This window comes from Psittacula echo, assembly GCF_963264785.1.
Source record: "Psittacula echo genome assembly, chromosome: 23".
Lineage (NCBI taxonomy): Eukaryota > Metazoa > Chordata > Aves > Psittaciformes > Psittacidae > Psittacula > Psittacula echo.
The window spans coordinates 2,944,262-2,970,061 of record NC_137748.1 but is presented as its reverse complement, the minus strand read 5'-3'; the positions used below and the strand labels follow the sequence as shown (position 1 = coordinate 2,970,061).

Sequence of the window (25,800 nt, the reverse complement as noted above, 5' to 3'; positions counted from 1 at the left end):
ATAGCCATCCCATTCGCAGCATTTGCTATTTCCACTTCAATCATCACCAAGCTGGTGTAACCTCCAGAACAGCCTATGGACCATAACACACCATGTTCCACAGTGACCTATAGGGGCAAGTTCATTTAACTCTTGGTTTGTACTGTAAATGGGCAACAGGGGATTATTCTGCAACACAATCCCCATCTCTTAGGAAAAAGCTCTCAGGACTGAAAAGTTCTTTCCAAACTTGTGTTGTGACTGGGGATAAAAGCTCATCCCATCTCTCACATGGACTTGGCACAGCCGAGATCAGAGGCAGAAATCCCTTCTTGCAGCCCTTCCCTTGGCATGACTGGTAAAAGCTAAGAGGGGAAGAAAAAATAAAGCAGTCAATAACCTCAGCTTCCTGAGCCCAAAGCAGTTCAATGTGTACATCTCTGAAGCGGCAGCTTACAGGCAGAATGCTACTGCAGCAGCCCCGGCCTCCTCATCCGGAGCTCCTCCAGCACCGGGGCAGGCAAACCTCACCGAGCCTCCTTGGAAAAACGTGCACAACCGCTACAGCTTCGCACCGTGCGGAACAGCCCACCGAGGCGGCCGACAGCACCGCCTCCCTTCCTGAGGCCACAGGGACCCGGCGGCCCAGCACCGGGCGCCACCGAAGGGACAGAAGACGGCGAGGAGACCGCCGACATCTTGACACCGACCACACACACCCCTCCCCACGCCTGCGCACTGAGCGCCCCCGCCTTCCTCCCCCCTCCGCCGCGGTCTCAGGCGCATGCGCGGCGGCGCCGGGGGGGAAGCAGAGGGGGCGGGTAGGCGGTGACCGCTTGGCAGGAAGCCCCGCCCACTTCTGGGAAGCCCGCCCCGCCCCCTGCCCTTCCGGCCCGGCTGGGCGGTGGTTGGCCTGCGCGGGCGGCTGGGCGGGGCGAGGCCGGGCGGGGGCGGCAGTGATTGGCTGACGCGGCTGCTCGGGGGCGGGGCGGGCGCCGGCCACCGCCTGTCAGTGAGCGGGGCGCCGCGGAGGAGGCTCGAGGCGTTGCGTGCACCGTGCTCCGCGCTCCGCTCGCTGGGCCGTACCGGTAGGTGCGGCCGCTCGGGGGGCGGGATCCGAGATCCGGTGCGCGGGGTCCGGTGCGGGAGCCCCGGAGCGGGTGTGTCCGGTGTGGCCAACGCCGAGAGGAGGGTGTGAGGGAGCGCCCTGGCCGGCCCCAGTCGGTGCCTCCGCAGGAAGGGCTTTGGGAACACCGGCCAGATTGGAGCGGCTCCTCCCGGCGTCCTGCGGCCGTGCTCCCCGTGTGCTCTGTAGCAGCCCCGATGTCCCTTCTCCGCCCCGCAGCTCCGCTCCTCGACCCCGCAGCTCCCTTGTTCCCGGCCCCGGAGCTCTGCCGGAGCGAGAGGTGATGCCGGAGCCTTTGCCGTGTCCAGGGGTGCCGCTTCCAAGAGCCACTTCTTGCCCGGGAGAACGGGTGGGTGATCCCAGGCTGGGTCTGTCTAATCACAAAATGCAGCTAAGACGTGAGGCTTGCATGCAGCCGAGGCGCTCCTCTTTGACGCGATTCTTCTTTTCTTTCTCTGGCAAAAGGTTAAACCGCTTCTTTAGTGATTAATAAGTCGCTGCAGTGGTTAATCTCAGTTGCTTCCTGTCTCCTTTTATTGGTTGCATTAAGAACATGTGTTCGGCGCTCTGCACATGTGAGTAGCAGCAGTCTGAAACCAGCATCCATAAACAACGTCTACATTTCTTTTTCAGCTGGCTCTCTGAACTCTTTGATGAGTAATAACTTGCGCCTTCTTTGCTTTAACATTAGTGATAAGAATAATCGAATCGGGCTTTGAAATCCATGTCTGTGGTGTGCTGCTTTATTGCATTTTAACTAAGTTAAAATTTCTTATTGGCACAGCCACCAGATTCCTTTGGAATGAGTCACTTGCTATTAACTATTAAATTTTAACTGTGTAAGAGAGGGAATCTTTGTATAGAAGCTGTGAAGAAGGAGCAGAACAAACAAACATGTAACAGCCAAAAAACCTTAAGGATTTCTGGGACCTGATTTGACATCATTGGAGTTCATGAACTTTGCCGCTGTCCTGAATCTTATTTCAGTGGTAAGCTGTGAAGGTCAAGCTGAGCTTTAGTAGTACCAGAGATGTGGTCCCTGCTGCTAAGAGGATGCAGGCATACATGGCTGTGTTGCCTCTTTGACTTTTGAAGTTTGCTGGCAAGCGTCAGTCAAATCTGTTGGTAGAGACAGTGGGACAACAATCTGGAAGACACAAAGATTTCCAAGTTCCAGGAAGAGCGGCTGGCTGAGAGTAAATGAGACTGGAATTAGGGAATGGTTTGGAGATGCTGGAGGTCAGGAGGGTATGTGAGGGGACCAGGAGAAGGCCTGTGAGGACTAGAAACTTCGGACTTCAGCCTGTGGGAAACTGGGCTTTGCTGCTCATTCCTAAGTGGCATCAGGGCCTTGAAGAGTATGGCCCTTGTCTCATCTAAAAGGCAGTTGTCTTCTGCAGTTAATATGGAAGTTTGTCTTGTGGAAGTTTGCTCAGGATGGACAGTTAGAAACTACTCCAGTCAGTTCATATTTCTATAGTATAAAATCATCAAATTTGAATTCACAGCACCAACTGTAAATTAAGATTACATAGAAATACTTGCGTCTGTACTAAATTGAACTAAACTTTTGGTTTTGCCTAGCATTGCAGCCTTACTGCTTATATGATATTTTATAAATGTCATTGAACATTTAAAGCTGCAAAGCAGTTTGTAGCAATAACTGCTGAAAATTCAGTCATGCCAGCTTGGGCAAAATTGATTTGAATGCATGTTTGTGGTTATTGCTGGAAGTTGTCCATCTAGGTGCTTTATTATATATATTTTTTTTATAATTTCATAGAACCACTGCCTGCTTTGGGTCAGAAGGGACCTTAAAGCTCATCCAGCTCCAACCCCCTGCCACGGGCAGGGACCCCTTCCACTGGAGCAGCTTGCTCCAAGCCCCTGTGTCCAGCCTGGCCTTGAACACTGCCAGGGATGGGGCAGCCACAGCTTCTCTGGGCACCCTGGGCCAGCGCCTCAGCACCTTCACAGGGAAGAGCTTCTGCCTAAGAGCTCATCTCAGTCTCCCCTCTGGCAGGTTAAAGCCATTCCCCTTGGCCTGTCCCTACATCCCTTGTCCCAAGCCCCTCTCCAGGTTTCCTGCAGCCCCTTCAGGCACTGGAGCTGCTCTAAGGTCTCCCCTTAAGGAGTGTTCTCTTCCCCAGGCTGAAGAAGCCCAGCTCTCTCAGCCTGGCTCCATAGGACAGGCTCATATTTAGGAAACAGCTTCATTCCACAAGTAGGTCTTAAAACCTCGGATGTCCTGAAAGTCTGTGTACAAGCATCTAAGCCAGGCTGGAGAGCAGAACCTCATCCAGGTGAAGTTTGTTCTGATGCTTTTTCTGTTATCCTTGTTTATAAAGCAGTTAGGAAAAATTAGCCACTTCTTTTCGTGAACGGGGTTTCATTGGCGTTTATGAACTCTGGGCAAATGGTGTTATTCCCATCTTTGTTCAACAACATGAACAGAATTGTTCCAGGGCGAGTTGTTCTCCAGCTCTTACTTGAGGACATGGAGAGGTGTGTTTAGATACTTTCAGAAATTCTGTTGATGGTTAAACCCAGTCAAATAGTTTCTTCCAGAGTTTGTAACCAAACCACTGCAATATACTGATGTCTGGCAGCTAAAGAGACAGTTAAAGCTCATTATCCTGGTGTTTAGAGTAAGCAATACAAATGGCTGAAACAGGATTTTGAAGTATTTACTATCAAACCACTTTAAAGACTGTGTTTACATGCTTGCTATTTTTTGTAAGGTAACTCATGAACAGAAGGCTGATAGTGAAATCCTTCAAGCAGGCAGTTCGGTGGTGATTTGGGTGGTGGTTTCGGTAGAAGGTTTCGGTTTACCTGGGGATCTTCAGGTAAACCTGTGTGCATCAGCACTTGACAGCACACCAGGGACTGCGAGGAGCCCAACACGACTGACTATACAGGAGCCTCTTGCACAGACAAGTGGCTAAAACTGGTTAAAGAGGAGGAGGTGAAGGCTGGAGCATCCTGGAATAGCAGCTGGTGGTCTGACTCACCAGTATTTTAATCAGTCAGGCATTCTGTTTATTTTTACTTTGGAACTCTTAGATACTCAAGGGAAGCCTCTTTTTTTTTTCCCCTCTCTTAAGCATGTGAACTTCAAATGGCATTCAGTGGTTTAAGGTAAAGGTGTGTGTTGAGTGCTACAGCTGGTTTCTTTTAGTCCCTTCTGACACAAACTGAAAGTTCTCCTTGCTGACAGCACCCAGTATGTTCAGATAACCACCCTAGGCCCATGCTCAATAATATGGCTCAAACTGACATGGCTGAAAACAGAACCAGCTTCATTCCAGTTCCATGTGAAACGTGAGCAGGCAGAAGAGCTCATCGATAGCATGGAGCAGAACAGGGCAGCAGCGAAGAGGCAGGGACAAGGAGAAGTGGTGCCTGGGGCCTGAAGGGGTTCTACACATATATCTGCTCCTTGGGCCCCAAACCTGGTCTTTAGTTCATTTTTTAACAAGTGTCTTTTTCTCTTCGTGGTGAAAGGTGTGTTTTGCCAAGCTGGGATGTCTTCATGTGGTGATCTTGTAGCTCATACTCTGGGTAGGTTCTTTTGGCTGCAGACCAGGCACTTTCTTGAATCCTTGCTGACAGTTGTTAGGACTGGGAGGTCCCCAAAAGGTGTATGTTCTTCTTCTCAGCTGACATTCCCTGTTCAGTGATGCATAAATTCCTGGCTCTTGCCAGCTGTTGCTTTGTTGTAGTGCTCAGCAAAGCAACATTGCTGAAATGCTGCTTGTGTTGTTTTAATAAAGCAGTAGCAGCTGCAGAAGAGAAGGCTGCCTAAGTTAATGTATTGTTCATCAAACTCTGCTCAGTAAGGAAGTGGAAAACCTCACTGAGACAACATGACGTTTTTTTGTCTTCAAACTAAATGTCAATGTGAAACTGCTGCTGAACACTCACACTCAGACCAGGAGAAGAACTTGGTGTGCTTCATTAGCTGACTTTAGAAGTCTTATTTATATTTTAAAGCTCTTTCCCAAGTCTTTTTTAACCAAATTTATGGGCGACTCCACGCAAGATTAACTGAAAATCTCCAAAAATTCATTGGCAAAGGAGATCTGAGCCATGCAGACCAAGCAGGACGCCGTATGAATGTGTACTGCAGGGTGGTTTAGTGCTGGAGAGGTATTTGCAGTCCCTTTTTCCAGCTACAAGTCTTTCTTTCGATATGCATAGTTAACTTCATGAAACAAAAGAAATGTTCTTTTAAGGTCCCTGCTACCAAATAGCCTCCAGTTGCGATGGAAGAGCTGAAGAGGGTGAAGAGGGACTTGTTTAGAGAAGGGAGGGAGGAGGAGGAGGTTTTAAAGGAGTAGAAAGCACATGGTTATCTCTTGCATTGGTAATATTTGAGTGTCTTCTGACTTCTGACTCCCTGCAAGTCTCAGATCATTTTATCCAGTAGGTTAGCTTCTCACAGGCATTGTTTGAGGGAGGAGTTGCTGCTGCCTCCACAGATAACTAATAAGGTGCTTGGCTTTCATTCTGTAAAAACTCACTTTCTTTTTTACAACAGTGAGGTCTGACATCACTTAACCAGAGGTGAATGTCAAACCTTTGTGAGGGTAAGGAGCAAGTAGTCTTTACCACTGCTAGCAGTGGGTTAGGTGTGTAGTATTCACTTTTATCTGCTGCATCATTATACATCTTCCCCTTTTCTCCTTGAAAACAATAAGCCCATACACACATCTACAGAAGGAAGAAAGTCACGGATATTGAAATCAAGAATTACAGTTGGATCTAAGTGACATGGTTGAGGAAGAGAAGGTTTTGAAAACCAGAGAAGCAGTTTGGGGTATGAAACAACCACCCTCCAGCTCAAGAACTTGAAGCTATGTTGCACATACATAACCTATGTCTGTACAGGAAGCTGTGCTCATCCTGGAGTGGTGGCAAGTAAATAGGCAGCTGAAACCACGGCTCCAACGTGTGTTATGTGAGTAAATCCTGTTCTTAGTGGTCTTGCTGTGGAACCGCAGGTACCCATTTGCTGCTCCTAAGGCTCCCTTTCATCTAGAACTTCCCTGAGAAGGGCTGAACACAGGGCCTGGGCCTGAGAGACCAAGTGCCTGCATCCAAATTAATGGGGCTTACGAATGCTTTGTGCCACCTCTCCAAGTGCATTGTGCTGAGTCTGCCCTGGTCAGTTCTGAATACATAACTTCAAGGGAAGTGAGGCTGCCAAACTGATCACAAAGTTCTGATCATTGCTTTTAATCTACCAACTGTGCTTTGTTGTGTGTACCATAAAAATAGCTGGGTTTTTGATTCTTCTAAGGACCTGAAAATTGTGCAGCAACAGTTAAACTGGGCTGGGCTTGCAGCTTCTGTGCCTGCACAGCCTTGTATACCTGAGTCACACATTAAACTGTCTGAGTGCTGGTGGCTGCTCTGTTAGAGGACGTTGCTTACAATAGCTACCTCTTACTTTTATTTCAGTCAGCAAGTGAGGTATGTGCTTTGTTGACTTTAATCTCAGTAAAGTTTCCTTGTTACTCTTTTCCATTTCAGAGGGCGACCAAGGACACACAGTTTTGCTTCTCCTCTTCTCCCTCTGTTGTCTTTTAACTAAGCTGAGGAGTGACTGGTAGAATTATGTATTCTTTGGCGATGGGGATGGGTTTGTGCTGCAGACCTTGAAGGCCCTTGAAGGGGAGGGGAGGGCAAGGAGAGACAGAGTTAATGCAAATCAGGAGAGAGTGAGTATAAAAATAGCTCTCAACTTGTCAGTTTGGTCACTGGTGGCTTGGGTTAGTCATCTGGCAGGCTCTCTTTCTGCTGCTCCAAGGGATTATTTTACAGCACTGAGATTTGACATAATTTCTGTAGAGGAGAGGGAGTGGGACGGGTGTAATGAGTGGGATACTGTCATCAGCACTTCTTTTGCACAGCAGCTGTTCTCTGTGGAGAATGAATGTGGTCATTGTTGACTTTCCTTGTCTACCTGCCAGGTTGTTAAGTGACTCATTTATACATCACACCAAGGTTCAGGCACTTGGCTCTCAAACAGCTCCCTTCCCCTTTTCTTGGGGGTCCCTTATGGAGCACCCACTGGTTTAGTCGTTTTCCTGACTGATCTGTCTGTTGCCAGGAGCCTGTTGGAGGCAGTATCCTGTTGCCCCAGGCAGCTGTTCAAAGCAGAGGGGAAAAAAGGAAGAGGAAAATCCCTGGTGCAGGTTTAAACTAATGAGCCTCAAAGATGTGCTCCTGTAATAGATCTGAGATCTTGGCTTTGCTGGCCTCAGTTCAAATGTCCCTGCGCCTTGTCTGAAACTGTGCTTGTGGTGCTTAACACCTGTATGTGTTTCCTGAGCTTGCTGAGTTTTCATGGGTGTTTAATGGTGGAAATGTTCATTGTAAGATCTTGCACCCGGGCTGTGGGAGCACTGGCTCAGGGAAGTGACCTCTGCAGGTACAGGCCAAGAGATTATATTCGGGTTTAAAAGGAAAGAATGGGTTTAACTTGCCTAGAGTCAGAGGTGAGGAGCTCAGGGGCTAAACCAAAGTCATATGTCCCGTGGGCTCGTGTTCAGTGTGGCTGTAGGGAACTCTGAACTCTTCACGTTCCTGCTTTTCACCCACAATATCCCACAGTATCTCACTTCCATGCTTCTTTACGCTTTTCCTTTTCCATTCCTGGCTCCCTTCCCCCTTCCTCTGTGGTGCCAGTTGGCCAGGATTTGGCATGTGCTGGGACTTGTTTGGAGCTACATTTCTGCTCCATGGTCAGCAGCCCGTGCTGACTCGCCAGCTGCTGCCAGGCGGAGGGATCGTCTGTTCCAGCACCAGCCCTGTCCTCCAGCCAGCACCAACTTGCATTAATCCTGTGCTCTGTAAGAGCTCTGCTTTGGTTGGGCTTGACCAAGGATTTCAAAAGCTATTGGTGATTAAGGGGAAGGAAGCAGAGGGAGGGAGGAGCTCTGTACGGGCAGGCTGCTTGTCTAGCCTGGTTTCATTGGAAGGAGAACTGAGAAAAGGATTTGAGGGTGACTAAGTACAAGGAAGAAAGCAATGAACAGGATTTGATGGCCATTTTGTGTGGTGTGAGAGCACAATGTAACTTCTCCTGGGTGCACTCCGGGAGAAAATCTTTCATGTCTTTTTTTTTTTTCTTTATTTTTGGTGGGAATATTCTTCCTGTTCAGTGACCCAGGGGTTCCCTCTTTTCTGTGGTTTCACTGTTCGTCTTTAACTAAGAGAATATACCAAGAAATAAATTTCCCTTTGAAACCTGTGTGGTCTCATTTTCAGTACTGACAATAATGTTGATTATTCAGCTCTCCAGTGGTGCAGTTGGGGATGGGGAGCTGGCAGTCTTGGGTTCTTTCTCGGCACCATGCTCAGAGGTTGGGTAGGTCCTTGATTTGGTTTAACTTAGTGATCTCATACCTTTGGCAGCCTCCTGCTTCTTGTGAACTTGAAGCTGCTTCTGCCTGTGAAGTGTCTTTGACAAGTGCTTTGCTCTGATTTTTCTGTTCTTCCTCAGTGACTCTGTGAACCTGGGAAATGGCAGTGATGGGAATTACGTGCCAGGGAGCTCCTGATCCAGCCATCAAGCACAAGAAGGAGCTCACGGCTACCAAGGGGCTGAATGAGACAGTGAGTGAAAAGCAGAGCAGTGTTTGCAAAGTAGAAGAGTCAAAGAAGGTCATCTTCCACAGTCAGTGGAAAATCCTGAATGATGTAATCACCAAAGGAACAGCAAAAGAAGAAACAGGAGGAGGATGTGCATCAATTTCTATTATTGCCCAAGCAGAATGTAAGTAGGAGGGCAGTCTGCTCTTCATTGAGGAAAAGGAATGTGTAATGCAGTATGCGATTTCACTCGCTTTGCACTCCCGGAGAGCTGAGATGAAATCTATTTGTAATCCCAAGTAGGGTGGAGTAGGTGACACATCCCAGGCTCTATTTAGGAAGCTCATGAAATCTCCTAATAATGTGACAGTGTCCACTGAATAAAACATAAATAACAGAATAGCGTGAGGCCACTGCCCCCAGCTGCTTTGAGTGTACATCAGTGTCCTGCTGGGTCATCTGTCCTTGGCTGACTTCTGAGAGGTGTTTTAAAAAAGGGAAAAGAAAAGAAAAGGAAAACAAAGCTGTCAGGTGAGAAAGAGCTGAAGGACCAGGAGATCACAGTGCTGGGAAGGATGTAGTGTGGGTGGTGTGGCACGACTGTGTGGTGATTTGTCTGGATCACTGATTTAGCAAGTTGGTAGGATTGTTTCTTAGTGCAGTTGTTACTAGGAGAGTTTGCCTGGCATTGAAGATGTGATGATCCTGTTCTCTTTCACGCAGGTGAAAACAGTCAGGAGTTCAGCCCCACTTTATCAGAGAGATCCTTTATTGCTCATAGTAAGCGTTACAGGTGAGAGACCTCTTAACATGAATACCCACCTTTACTGCTATGTCTGCTGACTGGTTTCAAGTCATGCCAGCAATGTGTGCTTACAGTTTGTCTTTCCAAAAGCATTTCTGTTTGAATGAGCTTTTCTCTCTGAGGCTCAGGAAGAGGGTATCTTTCCCAAACACCTTCCTCAAAACCTTTTTGTGTTGGTAGAAAGCATAAGTTTAAGCACAAGCTTTGCAGTGTCTTACTGTCAATGCTTGCTGATTTACTGGCCCTTGTAGTCTTCTACCTCTATTTCTGGGTGGTCAGATTTGTTTTGAAGTGACTGAGTGACTTTTTGTTGAGGTTCATGGGCTTGAAGTTGAAGGACCCAAGGGAAAATTCTCACTCTTTAACTGCCCTGTCCCGGTGCTTTTGGAACCAGGTTACACCATTGTCTTTGAGAGTTGTGGGAAACTTGGGCTGCTGCCAGAAGTAGTCCTGAGAAAAAGGAACTGCTTCTGGGGAGGGTAAATAAAGGGGGTTGAGAAAAGAACCTTTGTTTAATGACAGCATCAGAAATAGAGTTGTGAAGAGAAGCTTGAAGTGGTAAAGGGGGAGTAACAGTTGTGATGGAAAAATGATGGCCTGGAACTTGCATTTGTGGGAGCGAGACCCTTCTTCAGGAAGAACATGTGCCCTGTTGGGGCACATACTGGAGCTTTCCTAAGCTGCTCCAGCACTCTCTGGAGTGGCTGACTGGGATATTAGAAGGCAAAATGTGATGTTCTAGCTCTCTATTCTTAAAATCTCAGAAGGCAGAATTGCTAATTCGTGTTCTTTGGGTCAGAGTTATTAACTGGAGGTGTACTTTCACCATCAGATCTAAGAGCCTTCATGCCTTTTGGTTTCCAGTAGCCGCTCAGACAGTCTTGATCAAATCCCTAACAATGTGGCCCATGCAAGGGAGGGAAAGATGGCACCTACCTGCTGGAGGGGGAGGCAGCGCGGGAAGACAAGAAGGAAACGTCACAAGAAAAGATCCAAGCTGAAAATACAAACAGTGGCTGCTGGCAAGCGAGGTCCCAGGACTCCAGAGCAAGAGAGCTGCACTCCAATTCCTGTCCAGGTGAGAATCCTTAAGCCTTCCTTTTGTACTGTTGAGACCCCTGCAAGTTCCTAGCAGGTCTTGGTTGCATTTTGGGTGGCTGTATTGAGGTTCCTGCTCAGCTCTGTTGTTTGGTTTTATTTTCTAGGAGGATGAATCACACCAAAATATTCTTTACAGAAACAGTTTTTGGGTTCCAGAATTTAACAAGGACTCTATGCTCTATGATCCGTTGTCTTTTGAGAAACCTGAGAAAGTTCTATCTACAGGCAAACTCCATCCCCCAAGGAGCCAGTACAAAGCAGAACTGCACAAGTTGATTAGTCCTATTCAGTGTCTTAATCATGTTTGGAAACGGCACTATCAGAGGGACAGTGTTCCACAGCCTGAAACTCTCCATCCTTTTCCCTACAACATAATACCTCCTCACTTACCACATCTGGACAGTTCTCTCCATGCCATGAAATATAATGCTCTGGAGACATACATTCATGGTGGTCTCAACTATCAAGATGGTGAGCATCAACTGTCTGGCCTAAACTTAGAATATAATTTCTCCAAATGCATCAACCAGTCCATGAAAACCAGCTCAGACAAGATTTCTGTGGAGGAATACTTGGTGGATGCCTTGAAGGGGAGCGTGAGTCTTGGTGAACCACAGAATTTAGCCAGCCTAGCCAAGACGTGGAGAGGAGGTGGTCTGGACCCGAAGGAACAATTTCATGAAGCAGATGAAAATGAAGGCGTGCTACTTACTGAGGTGATCTTCTGACCCTACACGCTAGTGTGGTGGAAGGCAGAGCTTCTCCTGGGCTTCAGAAGGGAGAGAATCTGCATCCGTGTGCTAGCTTCTGTAGCAATACTGAGTTTTCTGAATGGTTTTTGAGATGGTGGAAGACTGCCAGTTAAAGATGTGCGTCTGGTTTTTGAAGGTTATAAAACCCTGTCTTAGGCTGGTGGCCCTAACTTGTTTGCTCATTCACAAAATATTCATGCTTGTCTATGGAAGTGTTTCTGTGCTTAGTCAGCCTTCAGAGAGGTCTTCTCTGTTTCTTTATGAAAGAACCCAATCTATTCAGGTGAAGAGGCTGCAATATTTCATTGACTATAGGTGACCTGGACTGTCACACAGACAGAAACCAGGGACATGGAGATTGTGAAGGTGCAAAAAGCATGTCTGCTGCCTGTGGCAGGAAGCCAGCAGCTCACCTACTGTCCCTTGCCAAGTGCAGGGCTTGGGCCTGTCAAATGCATGTAAATCTTACAGGCATGATTTATTTCTTCTGAATTCAGTTCCGTCTTGCCACCTTCAACTCCTCTTAGAGGTCTCTTTGGAATCAGTGTGACCTTGTCAGTATTGTCAGTGAAGTTCAGGGTATCACTTACTTACACTGAGACCTAAGGCATGATCTCAGTCTACTGACTATAAAAAAGGTTTAGCTCACACATAGATGTCTACGTGTAGGCAATCTTGTTTTGTTCATTGGATTTAGCTTTGTAGTTATGTCCTGCATGTGAAGGGAATAGTTTGGTGCTCCAGAGCTGTCCAAATACTGGTGGGCTTTCTTTACAGCAATGGGATGGACTCATTTAAATCAGACAGAGCCCACAGAAATCACATAGGTTCTCCTATCTCATCTCAAGCCTGTGACAGAAGTAGTTTTGACAGGGATTTTTAGAGAGGTGCAGTGATATCTTTTCCTGAGAATGTTGGTCTTTGTGAAGTGTCAGGATTGAACTGTTCCTTTCCTTGCTTCGTCTTGTTTTCTGATTTTCAGAAACTAAATCATCTTGATTTCTGATTTCCAGAGACTAAAGCCAGTGGATTATGAGTACCGAGAAGAGGTTCATTGGACCAAATGTCATGGTTCTTTGGGCATTGGCTCTTTTGGAGAAGTGTATAAAATAGAGGACAAACAGACAGGCTTTCAGTGTGCTGCCAAAAAGGTAATTATGTTTGAGAAAGCAGGGGGGGGCCTGACACAAGAAGGCTTATGGAGAAAACATCTTCTCCTTCCAGCTGCCATAGACTGAAGGTAGCTTATTATACAGTCACTGTGAAATGCTGCTTTGGTTCTGTCCAAGTTAAAACTGATGGCGTGGAGCGAAGCAGCAGTTGGAGGGCTTGTATGTGCATGGGGTGGGGGTCAAGCTTGGCAGCCAGAAATGGTTCATTTGGCCTTCAAAGTGTGCTGCCGGAGATACAGGGTTGTGTGCTGAGGCGCACCAAGAGAGTCCAGCTTTCAGAAGAATTGGAAGTGTGTTCCTAGTGACTGTGGGGGAGAATCAGCTGTGGGAGTTGTTTGCTTATCTAACTGTTCCCGTCTAAAAACATGTCTAGTGTAAATGGTGACATGGCAAGTGCTTCTTTGTTGAAAAAGGCATAAAGTAGGACAAAATAAGGCAGTTGGTAGGCACTTAAATTGGAGAGAGCTTTCATCTGTTCAGTAAGTGTCATATGCAGTACTGCACGTTGTAATGAGGTGATTGTGTTCTAGATGCAGCAGATGTGTATTTTTCCAGAAGCTGGCATAATAATCTATTGTGCACCAAGATATGCGATTGTCCTACCATGTATGAAGCATGTGGAACATAACTGGAGTCAGGGTATTGGTTTGTAGGCAGCCATGGTGTGCCTCAGAGGTGAAGGCAGAGTGATAATGCAAGTAGATGATGAGAAAGTAAACTGCTTGGTTTGAACTTAACACTTGACTAGTTTCACCACCTCTGTGACCTGATGGTTCTCACATTACTCCAATAGAAAACTTCAAGAGGTGTGTGGGAAGCGTTTGTCTCGAGTACAAAAATGTTAAATGCAAAAAGAGTCGGAACTTGAGTTTTTCAGCTTAAAATGTTTGCTTTTTCTTGCGTGCATTTGGGCTCAGCTTGCTGCATTGCGTGTGGAAAGGTAGAAGTGGCAAGACTAAGCCAGCTTGTCCAGTATTTTAACCATTTCGTTTGCCAGCTGCATAGAAGCAAACACATTTAAAGCATACGTATTTATTTCCTATTCTGCATCCTCACGTTTTAGACGTGGGATTTTGTGGCAACACGACCAGCTTGTTTTCTGACAGGATGTCACTACTTACATTTATATCTATTTTTCCAAATGCATTCTTAGGAGAAATAGCTGTATTTTCAGTAATGAGGAGTGGTTTTGTTTTAATGGAGCAACTACCTTCAGTTCCTGCTGTCTGCCTGTGTTAGAAGGGGACTACCTGACCTTCTTTCACCAGACTTGGTGTTGTAAGCACCTGCTCTCCAAATTCTTGAGATTAAAGAAAACTAGCCAGAGCTGGATTGCTGACAGTGGGGAAATGTGATCCAACTCCAAATGAGTTCTGTTGGGAACAGGCTCATGGTTTCCTTCTGGGCTTTAGCAAATTCTTGATTTATTTTGTTTGGGTAAACTTAGTGAATAGAGTTTTTCTTTAACCGTTTTTCTGTGCAGGCTGAAAAGGTGATAGTGTGGATCGCTGCTTGTGGCCATATTTCAGATTCCCTCCTGGTTTGGGGGAGGTTTATATTTGCCAAGTATTGCACTATCCTTATTTTTTTGTTTCCTCTTTCATGAAAGCAGAGTGCTCCAGTTGTCAGTATTATCTGTCGAACTGAGACAGAAATTACCTTCTGAAGTTAGCAGCTACAAGCTGAAGGTATTGCAACCTGGCATCTTCACTCATGCTGAAGATTTAGGGACTTGCATCGTCCTTGTTCAGAATCATTCTGAGTGTTCCCATGTATTGTTGTAGCCACTGATTTCTGTTAATGAAGGTCATCCTTCTACCTCTGCTGTTGGACAGTGCAGGACACTCTGACCCGAGCATCTGAGGGACAGCTCAGTCAGGATTCAACACAAAATCTGTTCAGTGTTGCTTCTTTGGTTTTGTAGGTACAAGTTGAACACTTCCGTGCAGAGGAGCTAACAACATGTGCTGCAGTAACAAGTCCTAAAGTTGTCCCCTTGTATGGAGCTGTGAAGGAAGGACCGTGGGTGACCATCTTCATGAAGCTGATGGAGGGTGAGAAAGGAACAACCACAATGAAAGTCCCATTGTAACCACTGAATGCGGCAGATATTGATCTCCCCTTCCTCCTGCCCCAGTTTTAAATCTGTTAATTTTTTGATGTACCCAGAGTATCCCTAGTGTTCATTCCTGAATGGGTTGGGATAGGTATTGTGTAATCCTTGCTGGTATGTGGCAATGGTCTTTCTGGAGGGAGAAAAATTCCCAGTCCTGCCTCACTGCAGTACAAGATGTGCATCTCGTGACCAGCAGCTGCAAGTTCTCACTAAAACACATCGCAGGTGCTGGTTCTTGCTTTCATGTTTATTTGCATGGCACCATCTAAAGCACATTGTACTGGAAAAGGAGATTCTGTATAAGCAAACCTCAGTGCTGCTGTTGCCTGATCCTCTTTTTCTAGTGAGGACCATGGAAAATAGAGTCTTTGAAGAATTGGCTGGTGATCAGTGGCACCTAGAAATGTCTGATCTGCTCACGGAGTAGTTGTTTTCGATACCATTAAACTGATGCTAAGCAAAAGGCTCCATGGAAGAGGCCAGTTTCTGTGGGCAGTAAGAACGCCGGGAATAACTAAAAGGAACAGGCTGAAGTGTAGAAGATAAGGGCTGTCAGACCTGACAGTTCTTGTTTCTTCATCAGACACCATGAGGAGTGCTGATGATGCTGGGAAGAATTTAAAGATAAGCTAACATGGACTCTCTGGATTCCTTTCTAGGTGGCTCACTAGGTCAGCTAATTAAACAGAGTGGCTGTCTGCCAGAGGACAGAGCCCTCAGTTATTTGAGCCAGGCATTAGAAGGCTTGGAGTATCTTCATGCTCAAAACATTCTCCATGGAGATGTAAAAGGTAGGCTGATACTTAAGGTGCCTTGTTCTTCCCTGTTTCTTGATAGAGGCAAACTGCTTGGAGATTAAATTCCTGAGTGGCTAAAGGTAATTTACCAGATTTTCAACTCTACATTTGAGGTTAGAGCTTAACTTGGTTCTAAACAGCTGAACATATCATATTTGTCACCTCTTTCTGTCATCCAATGGGTCTGACAGGCTGTTTGCCCAGGCTGCCGACCACTGGGTAGAAGAATTTCCAGGGCAGATAATTATGTACTTGCTTAAGCCAGTGGTGCTTCATAAGAGTAACAGACCTTGGTTAAGGCTCAAAAAACCTGTACTTCTGTGGGCTTTTGTGCTTTTTTTCCATGTCAGTGACCATAATACAAAGGAGACTAATTCAAAGCTTCTCATTGCCAGCGGAAAATGTGCTCTTGTCTGATGATGGAAGCAGGGCTCTTCTGTGCGACTTTGGCCACTCCGCTCACCTCCATCCAGATGGCCTGGGAAAGTGCTTGGTCACAGGTAAGGCTTTTCTGCTGTGATTGTAAAGAATTGCTCTGCTGACTCATTCTTTGAACATTTACATTTGGCTAATTTGCAAGCAGCTGTATTTTCAGACTTAATGTTGCTCATAGTGTCACAGTCCTTGATCTTAACTGTGATGTATCCCACTGACAGCTAAAATGAACTTCAGGTTGGAAGATGGTCCTTACCTGCCAGTCTAGAAATCTGTTGTGGGGTTTTGTCAGCATACTATGTGCTGTGTTTTGTCACTTCAAGAGGCCACACTGAAACTTAAAAATCTAACTCTGACTTGTGATGTGACCTCACTGAACAGCTGGGGAAGGATCCTAAAGCGAAATTCCTCGCTGATTTTTGGGCAGTTAAGCTTTACAATGCTGCTTAATGCAGCTGTTGAAAGAGAAGGATGTTTTCTTACACCAGTAAAGCGTCATGTTTCCCCTCCTAGATTGGCTTGGAAGGGGAGATTAATGCCTATTCTGTGTGTAAGGGATGGGACTGATACGGAAATGTAGCCTATAAGCTTATAAGAGCACACAGCATTTCTTTTAGGGTTAAGATGGCTTATTTCTCACTTTAACTGGAAAGACAAGGAGGCTGCCTTAGGCTTCCCAGCATTTGCATTAGAACAATTCTCTAGTTTCCATGCAGTGAGTTTTCATTTGAATGGTTTTAGGGAACTATGTGCCTGGCACAGAGACTCATATGGCTCCGGAGGTGGTCATGGGAAAGCGGTGTGACTCCAAAGTGGATGTCTGGAGCAGCTGCTGTATGATGCTGCATATGCTTAATGGGTGCCACCCTTGGACCCAGTATTACAATCACCCACTCTGTCTAAAGGTAAGTGACCCAAGATATCTTCAGTAACAGGTACATATGCCTGCAGATTCTCATGATATGTAGGTAGGGAGCTGTTGTTTCAGGAAGGCTGGCTAAGAGCCAGCTGGACATCTCAATGATGCCAACCTTGCTTTGGAAGCTGATAATTTCTTACACTTCTTCGACTGCTGGGTATCACACATGCTAGGGCTGTTTCTTTCGTATCCTGCTCATGACTTGGGTTGACTTTTTAGCCATTCATCTGTAATAAACTTACTGCTCAGATCTCTTGTTTAATGCTGTCATTTCAGTTGGAAATGCTTTCAGGGTGGGAAGAACCTTTCTGAAATCAAATGAAGCTTCTCTGGTCTAACCTCTTTCACTTCCTGTTTGTTACACAGATAGCTAAAGAGCCACCTCCTCTGAGGGAAATTCCACCTTCCTGCAACCCTCTCACTGCTGAGATTATTAAAATGGGTCTGGAGAAAGAGCCTGTTCAGAGAGCATCTGCGTCTGAACTGAAAACGAAAACCAGCGTTGCACTTGAAGAAGGTAGAAATGTCCTGTATCTAAAGCTTCTTATCCACACTGGTACAGTAGCCAGTTGCTAGTTATGTCAGAGTGGCCCTATGGGAAACGTTGGTGTGTTTTACTGTTCAGGATATCATTTGCACAGGCTTCAGCATTGATGGATATTTTGGGGTTCATGGCTTTTGCCCACAGCCAGGTGTTTCTCACCCAAATAAAGTAAAATTCCCTATGTGCTGTCACCTGCTCTCGCTTCTCTGCTTGAAGCAGCCAATGTTCTGCTCCATGTGGGTTTATTAAGGTGTGTGCTGTGGCTGGGCTCATGTTCAGCTGAAGTATCACCCAGAGCCTGGTATGAAGCAAAACTGAAAGCAGGGGTTTATTGCATCCTGAACTTAACTCCTACTTGTGCTCTGGTCTTGCCTCTAAGACTATCCATCATTTATTTCAAGTTAATCCTGCTGTAAGGTTCTGTAATACAGCAAGAATTTGTAGAGATGGTCTGGTTTTGTCTTTTGAAGACGCTGTGTGTTTTACAGCAAGATGCAGTTCAGAAACTCTTCATATGAAGGAAAACTTTTACCTCTTTTGTTTTGTCTTTAGTTTATGATGTTTGTGTGCTTTTTGCTTTTTGCAGTGGGAGGTGTAACAAGCCCCTGGAGAGGTGAATACAGAGAGCCTAGGCATTTATCTCTGAACAAAGAAAACACTCCCCAGACATCCCTGTTCCCTACAGTGAGCTCAGTTTCCGAGACTGGTTCTGACCCAAAATTGGCAGTAAAAGTTTCTTGTGCAAGCCCTGTCCTACGACCACCATCTCTGGAGCAAACGGAGGAGGTCGAGGGAACACCTTGGAATGTGTGCAAGGAGTTACGTGAGGCCTGGGATCCTCCACCTCTTGCCTCAACTCCTCTCCCCCTGAAGAGCTGCAGCCATATGGAGAGAGCAACAACCATTTCAGAGCAAGAGCTTCAGCAGCTGGAAATAGGTAAGCAATGGGCTATGGAGGGAATTCAGCTTTTTGAGCATGATCAAAATACAGGTGCTTTCTATTGGCCTCTTGACAGTTATTTCTGGGGTTTGAGCTTGGATGTCATTTTTGGTCATAGTTCCTCTCTCATTACACAAGTTGCTCAGCCTTCCTTTGAATTAACCAGTTAAATATGCCACAAAGGTAGTGATCAGGATTTCCTTCTACTCTCTGAACAGTGAAGAGAACTTCTGTGAGAGGTGCAAGAACCTCAGAAAACAACCAGTGTCGGACTTGTGCTTTTGTGCACCATATAAGTGGAGTTTGCATTCCAACTTCGTTTGAAATTTTAGGTTTTCAAACATTATTCTTTTGATAAAAGGATAAACCTATTGGATGGGAGATGTCGAATGAAGTAGTGTAGTTGAAATCAGTCTGCAACTGTTTTGTTGCATTGGAAAACTTAGAGCCACCAGCCAATGAATTTGATTGCCAGCAGCAAACCAGAACTGGAAAACTTGCAGTTTGGAAATGAGGGAAGGAACAGTCCGGTTCCATTGCCCCAGTGTAACTCAACCTTTACATATTTTTAATTTCATATTTTCTAGTCTTTGGAAATTAATTGAAAACTTCAAGCTAGGAAAAAAAGTGTCTTGAAATGTTAACTTGTCATGAAACTGAGGAACGGCGTTCTAGGGGGTTGCTGGGGTTGGCTTTCGTCTCAAATGGCTTTGGATCTTCAGCAGCCTTGTAAGGTCTGGATATTATCCATGCAAGTTACCACAGGAGTTGAATACATAAGTTTGACCTTTCTTAGGGTATAATGGAGATGAATCGAGAGTGAAGATTCGTAAGTGACATAATAGGCAAGAACTAGGAAATTCCTGGCACTAGTGCTGCCTCTGTTTCGTTTTGCAAGTTGTTGCACAATTCATCTCTCCTTTCTGACTCGGTTTCCACAGTGGTGGCCATAGCCTCTGCTTAGCAGAGGAATTGTGTGCCATGTATTTTGTGGACACCAATGTCAACATTCATTAAATAATGCTGAAGAAGTTTTGTGTATTAATTGCAGTAACTGTAATTAGAGGAGGGAGGCAGGAAAGGAAACACTGGAAATGTCTTCTTCCTCTTTCCTTTTGCTTGCAGAACTGTTTTTGGACAGCCTTTCACAGCCTTACTCGCTGGAAGAGCAAGAACAAATGCTTTCATGTCTCAGCATTGACAGCCCGTTTGTGTCAGATGCCAGTGAGAAGGTGCGTGTAGATGGGTGCTGGGGGGGCTGGGGGTGGCAGGATAACCATCTCTGGTTTACAGGGAGCTCTAACCAGTGCACATCTGGAGTTTCTCATGTTTGTTGCTGCTTTTTGACACCCGAGTTTGCTGTAGAGTGCCTTGGGAAGAAACCTTTGTCCTTGGACAACTGGGTGTTTAGGGTTGTGGTTGTTCCATTAGTTTACTGTCTAGCATGGATCCCTTTCCTCCAGTTGTTCTCCTGTGCTGTATACTGACAGGAAATGTCGAGTGTGTGGATATGGAAAAATCTCAGGAGCCTTGACCCTCTCTATGCAGAAAAAGTGAACTGAAGAAGCAGTGATGAACTTGGACCAGATAGCTGTGCAGCCCAGGGTCAAGGGATTTTTAGGGGGAAAGACTAGAAGAATAGGGCAGATGAACAGAGACCCTGATCCTGGGTATTCATTCCCAGCCTAGGGATCTGTTCTTCATAAACTTTTTTTAACCCATTCATACTGATGACTTACATAGTCTAAGTTACCTAAATACTAAGTGTAATTGCTTTTGTTTGCTCTATCTGTGGTGGTCATAAGGTAGGGAATACCAGAGAAACGCTGAATAAGCCTTGCTGTTGTAACCAGGGAAGGACCTAAGCCCTTCAGTCATTGTTTTCAAAGACAGAGTCCACAGTTGTGTAGCCTGCCATCTACAGGAGTCATTTCTGCCTGTGATCATCTCTGTTTCCTATTTCTGTTCCTCTTCTCAGCCTTCTAATGCTTTTTGAGGAGGATTGAGCAGAGTCATGTCCAGTAATTCAGCTTTGACACAGCATGGTGTGTGCAGCTGGGATGTGACTCTGGCTTGCTTTGATTCTGTGTTTGGTTTTATTTTCCCCCAAATACCCAACCCCAGTATTTAATTTGACTTTTTTCTGGTACTCACACTCTGCTGATGATGTCAGATTGACCTCTGATGACTTGAGGGTAATACAGACTTTTCCAAGCTGTCTAGGAGCCTAGGGTCCAGAGTTGTTTATGTACAGTTCACTGTTCTTCCTGTGTGTTACTTGGCACTTACTGACATTAGAAATCTATCTCGCACTTTATTCTGTCGCTCAGTGAGCTAAACCCCTCTTTTCTCATCCAGCCCTTCCACTGCTTGTTGATTTGCCCATTGAGTGTATCTTAGTATGTCTGCAAAATGTTTCATTGCTCTTCATCCCCTTTTCCGCATGGCAGGTAAATGTTGACTAACTCGAGGCCTGGCCTTAGATCCCTGTGGATTCCTACTTTTTTCTTCCTGAGGTTATTTTAACGTTTATCTCATACAAGCTCATTTTCTTTAGGAGCCTTTGCCAAACTTGTGCTTACTTCTGCAGAACTCCATGAAGGCCTCTCACAGCTTGAGGGACACTATGAGCTCTGGGATTCATTCCTGGAACAGCCAGGCAGACGGACAGAGCTTCAGCTGGAACAACCTGCGGAGCCGCAGTCGGCACACAGACACTCCCAGCTATTTCAATGGTGAGTCTCGAGTGCTACATTTTGATCAGGGAGAAATTCCTTAGTGTCTAGAGGGTCTGGGGTCTTGGAGCTCTTCTTATCCTTCAGCTGGAGGCCAAGTCTGCCCCAGTGATGAATAGGCAGAAGGCACTTGAGTCTGTATACTCTAGGAAAAGCCAGAGAAGTTCCTGGTTCAGCTTTGTATGCCCTGCCTTGTGCAGCTGCCATGTGCAAGGATGTGTTTTATAACCATAGATGTCTAGAAAGTACTTTTGAGGGCATGTTGTGTGAATCAATACATCTCTTCAGCTGCTTTCTTGCTAAATCCAGCTCTGCCCTGTGAGTCATTGCTGTCTTCAGCAAGCCTCCATGCTCAGCGGAAGACCTACCTAAATTGAATGCTTAAAGACAAAACTGAGTTCTGATATATGTGCCTTGCTAGTCAAGTTTTCTGTGTTGGACTGAGAAGTCATTATGCCTACAGAAGTTAATGCCTTCTCTTGCACCTTTCAGGAGTGAAAATCCAGATCCAGTTGCTAAGTGGAGAAAATTTACACATCAGGGATTTCCACAGGACAAAGGTGGGAGACATTGCCACTGGGATAAGCAGCCAGGTGAGACACAGTGCAGCTTCGTAATGCCTTTAAACAGTGACCTTGAAGTCCATTCGAGGATCCTAATGATACATTTAGTAGTGTCATTTCAATGCTGCTGTTAGGAATGTGATTCCCGAAGATGTTTTCTGAATCATAAACAGTTGCTAATTGTCAGAGGGACCACAGCGATCTCCATCTCAGAAGGTACCTGTGCTGCAGCTTATGGTCCTCCACTATAAAGATAAATTCTTTCCCCTCTCCCTATAGAAGAATCACAATATGACTTTTTCATCAAGAGCAGTAATATCAGCTAAGGGAGATGGGCTGCGTTTGGCTGTGATGCTCCTAACTTGTTAGGTTGGAGGAGATACTGGCAGACTCCAGTGAACCTCACTGTCAGCCTCTTTGGCAGTCCCTGAAAGAACTCCTAAGTGTTTTTGGGACTGTGACTCATCTGAGTGCAAAATGTGGTGAACGTCTCTAAACAAAGAGGTTGCAGAAGTCGAGAAAATGTTTCAGTGGTGCTGGTTGTCTTTGGCATACATTGTTCTCTTGGACATCACAGAGACTGCAGAGGAATTCACCGTGCCCAAACATAGGCAGTTCAGGAACCACCAGCGCTGGTCAGAAACTTATGTGAGGCAATTTGGCAGCTGGGTGAATGAATGCTACCTAGTCCAGTTTCTGAGATACTTTCTTAGGAGAGAAGGTTTGGATGTTCCAGCCAAGAACAGGCCTTTCTCCAGGAGGTTGCTTTTTTTTTTGATTGGGAAGTTCTTTGCTGTGTTTGATAGAGGGATATCATGTTCGGAAAGAGACTTGAAATGCCACTCAAATCTGTCTGTTCTGTTTCACAGATACCAGTCCCTGCTTTCAGTCTGGTTACTAAAGAAGGCCAGCCAGTTCACTACAACATGGAGGTCCCCGACTCTGGTATTGAGCTGCAGTGCACCCTTGCCCCTGACTGCAGTGTCAGCTGGACATGGCGAGTCAAACATGGTCAGCTGGAGAACAGGCCATGAAGCTGTTCCTGTTTTGGAGGTTTTTACCTTGTTGAAAGAAGGAATTGCAAAAGCTTCCAACCACCACCGCTGCCGTGGAGCACCAAGTGCAGTTGGTGGTGTTTTGTGCTGAAGTAGAATAGCGGCTCAGCAGATCACTGCTCTCGGGCCTCACTTCTGTTGTCTGTTCTGATCCAGTTCCAAGACATGTCCTGAACTTAGGTGTTCCCCAGAACAGTGGGAATTACTTGTTTTGGGTGTGAGTGTTAGGTTGAGCTTGAAAATAGTGGGTGGAAATTCCTGCTTTTCAGAGGAATGCGATTGTGCTTTTCAGGAGCAGAGGGGGATTGGATGAGAACTCTTGTTGCTCAGCCTCCGAGGTGAAGCCAGTAGCTGCTGGGCTTGCCCAAAGGAGAAGGTTAGGTATCTTCAGTGCAGCTGTAGTTGGTTGTGCCAGGGGGAGCTGGCTATCTTCCCTCTAGCTGGAGGAAAAACTCAGTGTTTCTGTTGGCTTTGGGTAGCATCATCGCTACCTCAAGCCTTTTGCATGGGGAAAATCGACAGCAGTAACTGGCTGGGTTCTTGGTTTCACCTCCCACCCTTTTCCGCAGACACTTCCTTCTTGAATCAGAAAAGAACTATCTTCCCAGAAAGAGCTTTGCTTGCAGCTCTCATCTTCAGGCTTCCTCCCTGGCTTAGGAGCTGGTGCTCTCTCTCTGGTGTTGCTTCCAACTCTGGCAGGTAGGGCAGGAGGAAGGTGTGGTATTCCTTGGTGGGAAGGGTGGAGGGGTTGTATTCCTCCATCCTCTTTCCACCACTGACTTGGGACTCCTTGTGAACTGTCCCATGCAGGCAGCTCCCCCTGAAGGGGAAAGGGATGGCAGGTCCCCCAGCTCGGGCAAGGGCTGACTTTGACTACAGCATTTATAAAAACCTCACTCCCAGCTATCACCCCATCTGGCCACTCAGCCCCAGGGTGGGAGGTCAGTGCCCCACGTGTGCATGGTGTGAGCTCAGCCTGCCCTCACCAGCACTCAGGGACTGGCACAAGGCCTCCTATCACTGCCGTTATTGCAAGACGTGCTCACGGAGTGGGGTGGGCAGCTGGGCCCGGGATGCCTTAAGCTTTCAACTGTTTTTTTACTGATGTGTCAATTGTTTTGAGTATACTGAAGCTGCATGGGTCCCATTCTGACGGGCTGGTGGTGTTAAGCCTCCTGTAAGCCAGAACAAAGGCAGAGGGAGGTGTAAGCTAGGGTATATTTATTCGGAACTAGTCAAAGCCCATACACACCCGGAAATACTTTGACAGGGTGCTGTTGCTCTTCCAGAGTGTTGTAACCGCAGTGGCCTCTGAGCAGGGGCTATCTACATCCAGGCTGACCAGAGAAACTGCTCCCAGAAAGCAAGGTAGGCTCTGCCAGATCCATGCTGGTTCTGGGGGCACAATGGGACAGGAATGTTGGCAGTTTTCTCAAGTGAAGTTCACTTAGGAAATAGCTGGGAAAGTTACACCCTGGACCTCCCTTTCTGAGGAGCAATGCTCCTTTAGGAATTGATACTCCTTCCCTTTGGTCTCCAAGAGTATGGGCTGGTTTCGATAAACTTGGCAGTGACATCCCTCATCAAAACTAAAGTTGTGATCTAATAAAAAAGTGGAACTCTTGAGGAAAAATGGAACCTGTTACCACTCTGGGTATAGTTTTTATAGCACTTTTTGTTCTAAAGCACTTAATACATTGGCCAAAATAGGCACCTGATTATATCTACAATGCCACATGAAGAGTCTTTTCAGTAAACAGCACACTATGCACATGTCTTCCAGGAAGGAGTAGGGGGGGAGTGGGTAGGTTGGCTTGATTGCTGTTTCTCAGATGCCATAAGCTACTAAGAACTGTAAGCTCTGGAGCAGGAGGATCAAAATGCCCCTTCAGGGCTCCCAGGAGCTACCAAGCACATAGTCAGTGCAGTGATCAAACTCCCCACGCCTGGCACCCTTCCTGGGCTTCCTGTGAGGCAGGGAGGAGAAAAACCTGGTGGTTGTTTCTAAGAAGAGTTTGTTGGTGATGTGTCAATCTGAAACACGAAAGCAGGGTCTGTTCCCTTGCCAAAGGCTGGCTGCATCTCATGGCTTTCACTGCAAAATGCTTCGATGTGCAGTTGTTTTGTACACGGGTGCGAGATTCAAGTTCTGCCAAGCTGTAGGGCAGGATGCAGCAGCCCTCTGTTCCCAGGACTTCTGAGCTTCACACTTCATCTATAGCATTAACATTAATATCAGGCCACCTACACGAATGGAGGAGAGGCAGTGAACTCTCGTGAACCCACAGTGCCTTCACTGAGTAGATGGAGACGTCTGTGTTCTCCTGTACCCTCACACCAGCATTAGCCAGTATCTCCATCCTGTTTGTTTTGTCCAAAGCCTCCAGTCCTGTGTTGCTGCCACCTCATGTGAGAAAGTGAGGCTGCAGACTTCCACCTCGCACATCTTGTACAAGACAGGCTGTGGCATCAGCAAGCACTGCCAGGTGGGAAAGACTGGCTAATCCCACAAACCGCTGGTGCTTTCTGACTGTCCTGAGTGTGGTTCTCTCGAGAGGATTTCCAGGGTTTGCATGGTTTTACTGCCAGCTTGAGATCTCCTCAACATTCGCCTGCTGCCAGGCCAGTTCGCTCTTCATTTGGCTGGTCATTTTTGCTGTGACAGGCATAAAAAGTTCAGCTTGCAGATGAAGGCTGCCTGTGCAGTACTGACAGGAGACAATCAGGAAAGCCTTTGGTTATCCACATTAAAACTTGGCTCAAAATGTGTATAATAACAAGTGGTCTTTGGGACAGAACCCCAGGTCAGGGTACGGAGGACAAATAACAGTAGGAGTCACAGAAACAGATGGCTTTTGTTGTGTTGCTCCTTCCAAAGGTCTGAAAAAACCACTGTTGGCAAGCAATATGGAGCTGATCACCTCTTTGGGATGGGCAGTACTGGTGAGGGCGATGGATTAATGAGCTTGTGTTGAACGAATGACACTTTATAAAACTGTGATTTGTTGAAATGAACATTTTTGACCTGCATTTTCACAGGGAAAAAAGAAATAAAGCTGGACAAAAGTATTCTTAATTCTCATTGCTTATGGTTGAGACCTTGTCCTAGAGAGGTGCTGAGTAACACATTTGTTAAGAAGGGAAGCCTGGTCTGATTGA

At 46.2% G+C, this 25,800-nt stretch overlaps 1 protein-coding gene across 4 annotated transcripts; it reads left to right on the top strand.

The window, feature by feature from the left end:
- The first annotated feature begins 1,015 nt into the window (after positions 1-1,015).
- MAP3K14 (mitogen-activated protein kinase kinase kinase 14) lies at positions 1,016-25,691 on the top strand. 4 transcript variants are annotated; one of them, XM_080633542.1, is made up of 16 exons: positions 1,016-1,067; positions 8,619-8,891; positions 9,431-9,500; positions 10,377-10,590; positions 10,718-11,329; positions 12,379-12,516; positions 14,462-14,591; positions 15,313-15,444; positions 15,846-15,950; positions 16,627-16,790; positions 17,171-17,321; positions 17,935-18,285; positions 19,414-19,520; positions 20,879-21,023; positions 21,516-21,616; positions 22,456-25,691. In XM_080633542.1, the coding sequence occupies exons 2-16, from the start codon at positions 8,639-8,641 to the stop codon at positions 22,618-22,620; spliced, it is 2,838 nt and encodes a 945-aa protein (XP_080489668.1). In that variant the 5' UTR covers positions 1,016-1,067; positions 8,619-8,638; the 3' UTR covers positions 22,621-25,691. The 4 variants fall into 4 exon arrangements, with proteins under 4 accessions (XP_080489668.1, XP_080489670.1, XP_080489667.1 ...); XM_080633544.1 differs by lacking the exon at positions 1,016-1,067 and adding an exon at positions 1,116-1,454 and having other exon boundaries at positions 10,380-10,590; XM_080633541.1 differs by lacking the exon at positions 1,016-1,067 and adding an exon at positions 1,116-1,454.
- The last annotated feature ends 109 nt before the right edge of the window (positions 25,692-25,800 follow it).

What these genes read in the sequence shown, in the direction of transcription:
- MAP3K14 (XM_080633542.1), top strand. Translation starts at nt 8,639, where the DNA reads ATGGCAGTGATGGGAATTACGTGCCAGGGAGCTCCTGATCCAGCCATC. An exon ending in TGTCAGATGCCAGTGAGAAG is followed by an intron (nt 19,521 to 20,878) that starts GTGCGTGTAGAT and finishes TTACTTCTGCAG; the next exon opens with AACTCCATGAAGGCCTCTCA. An exon ending in CACTCCCAGCTATTTCAATG is followed by an intron (nt 21,024 to 21,515) that starts GTGAGTCTCGAG and finishes TGCACCTTTCAG; the next exon opens with GAGTGAAAATCCAGATCCAG.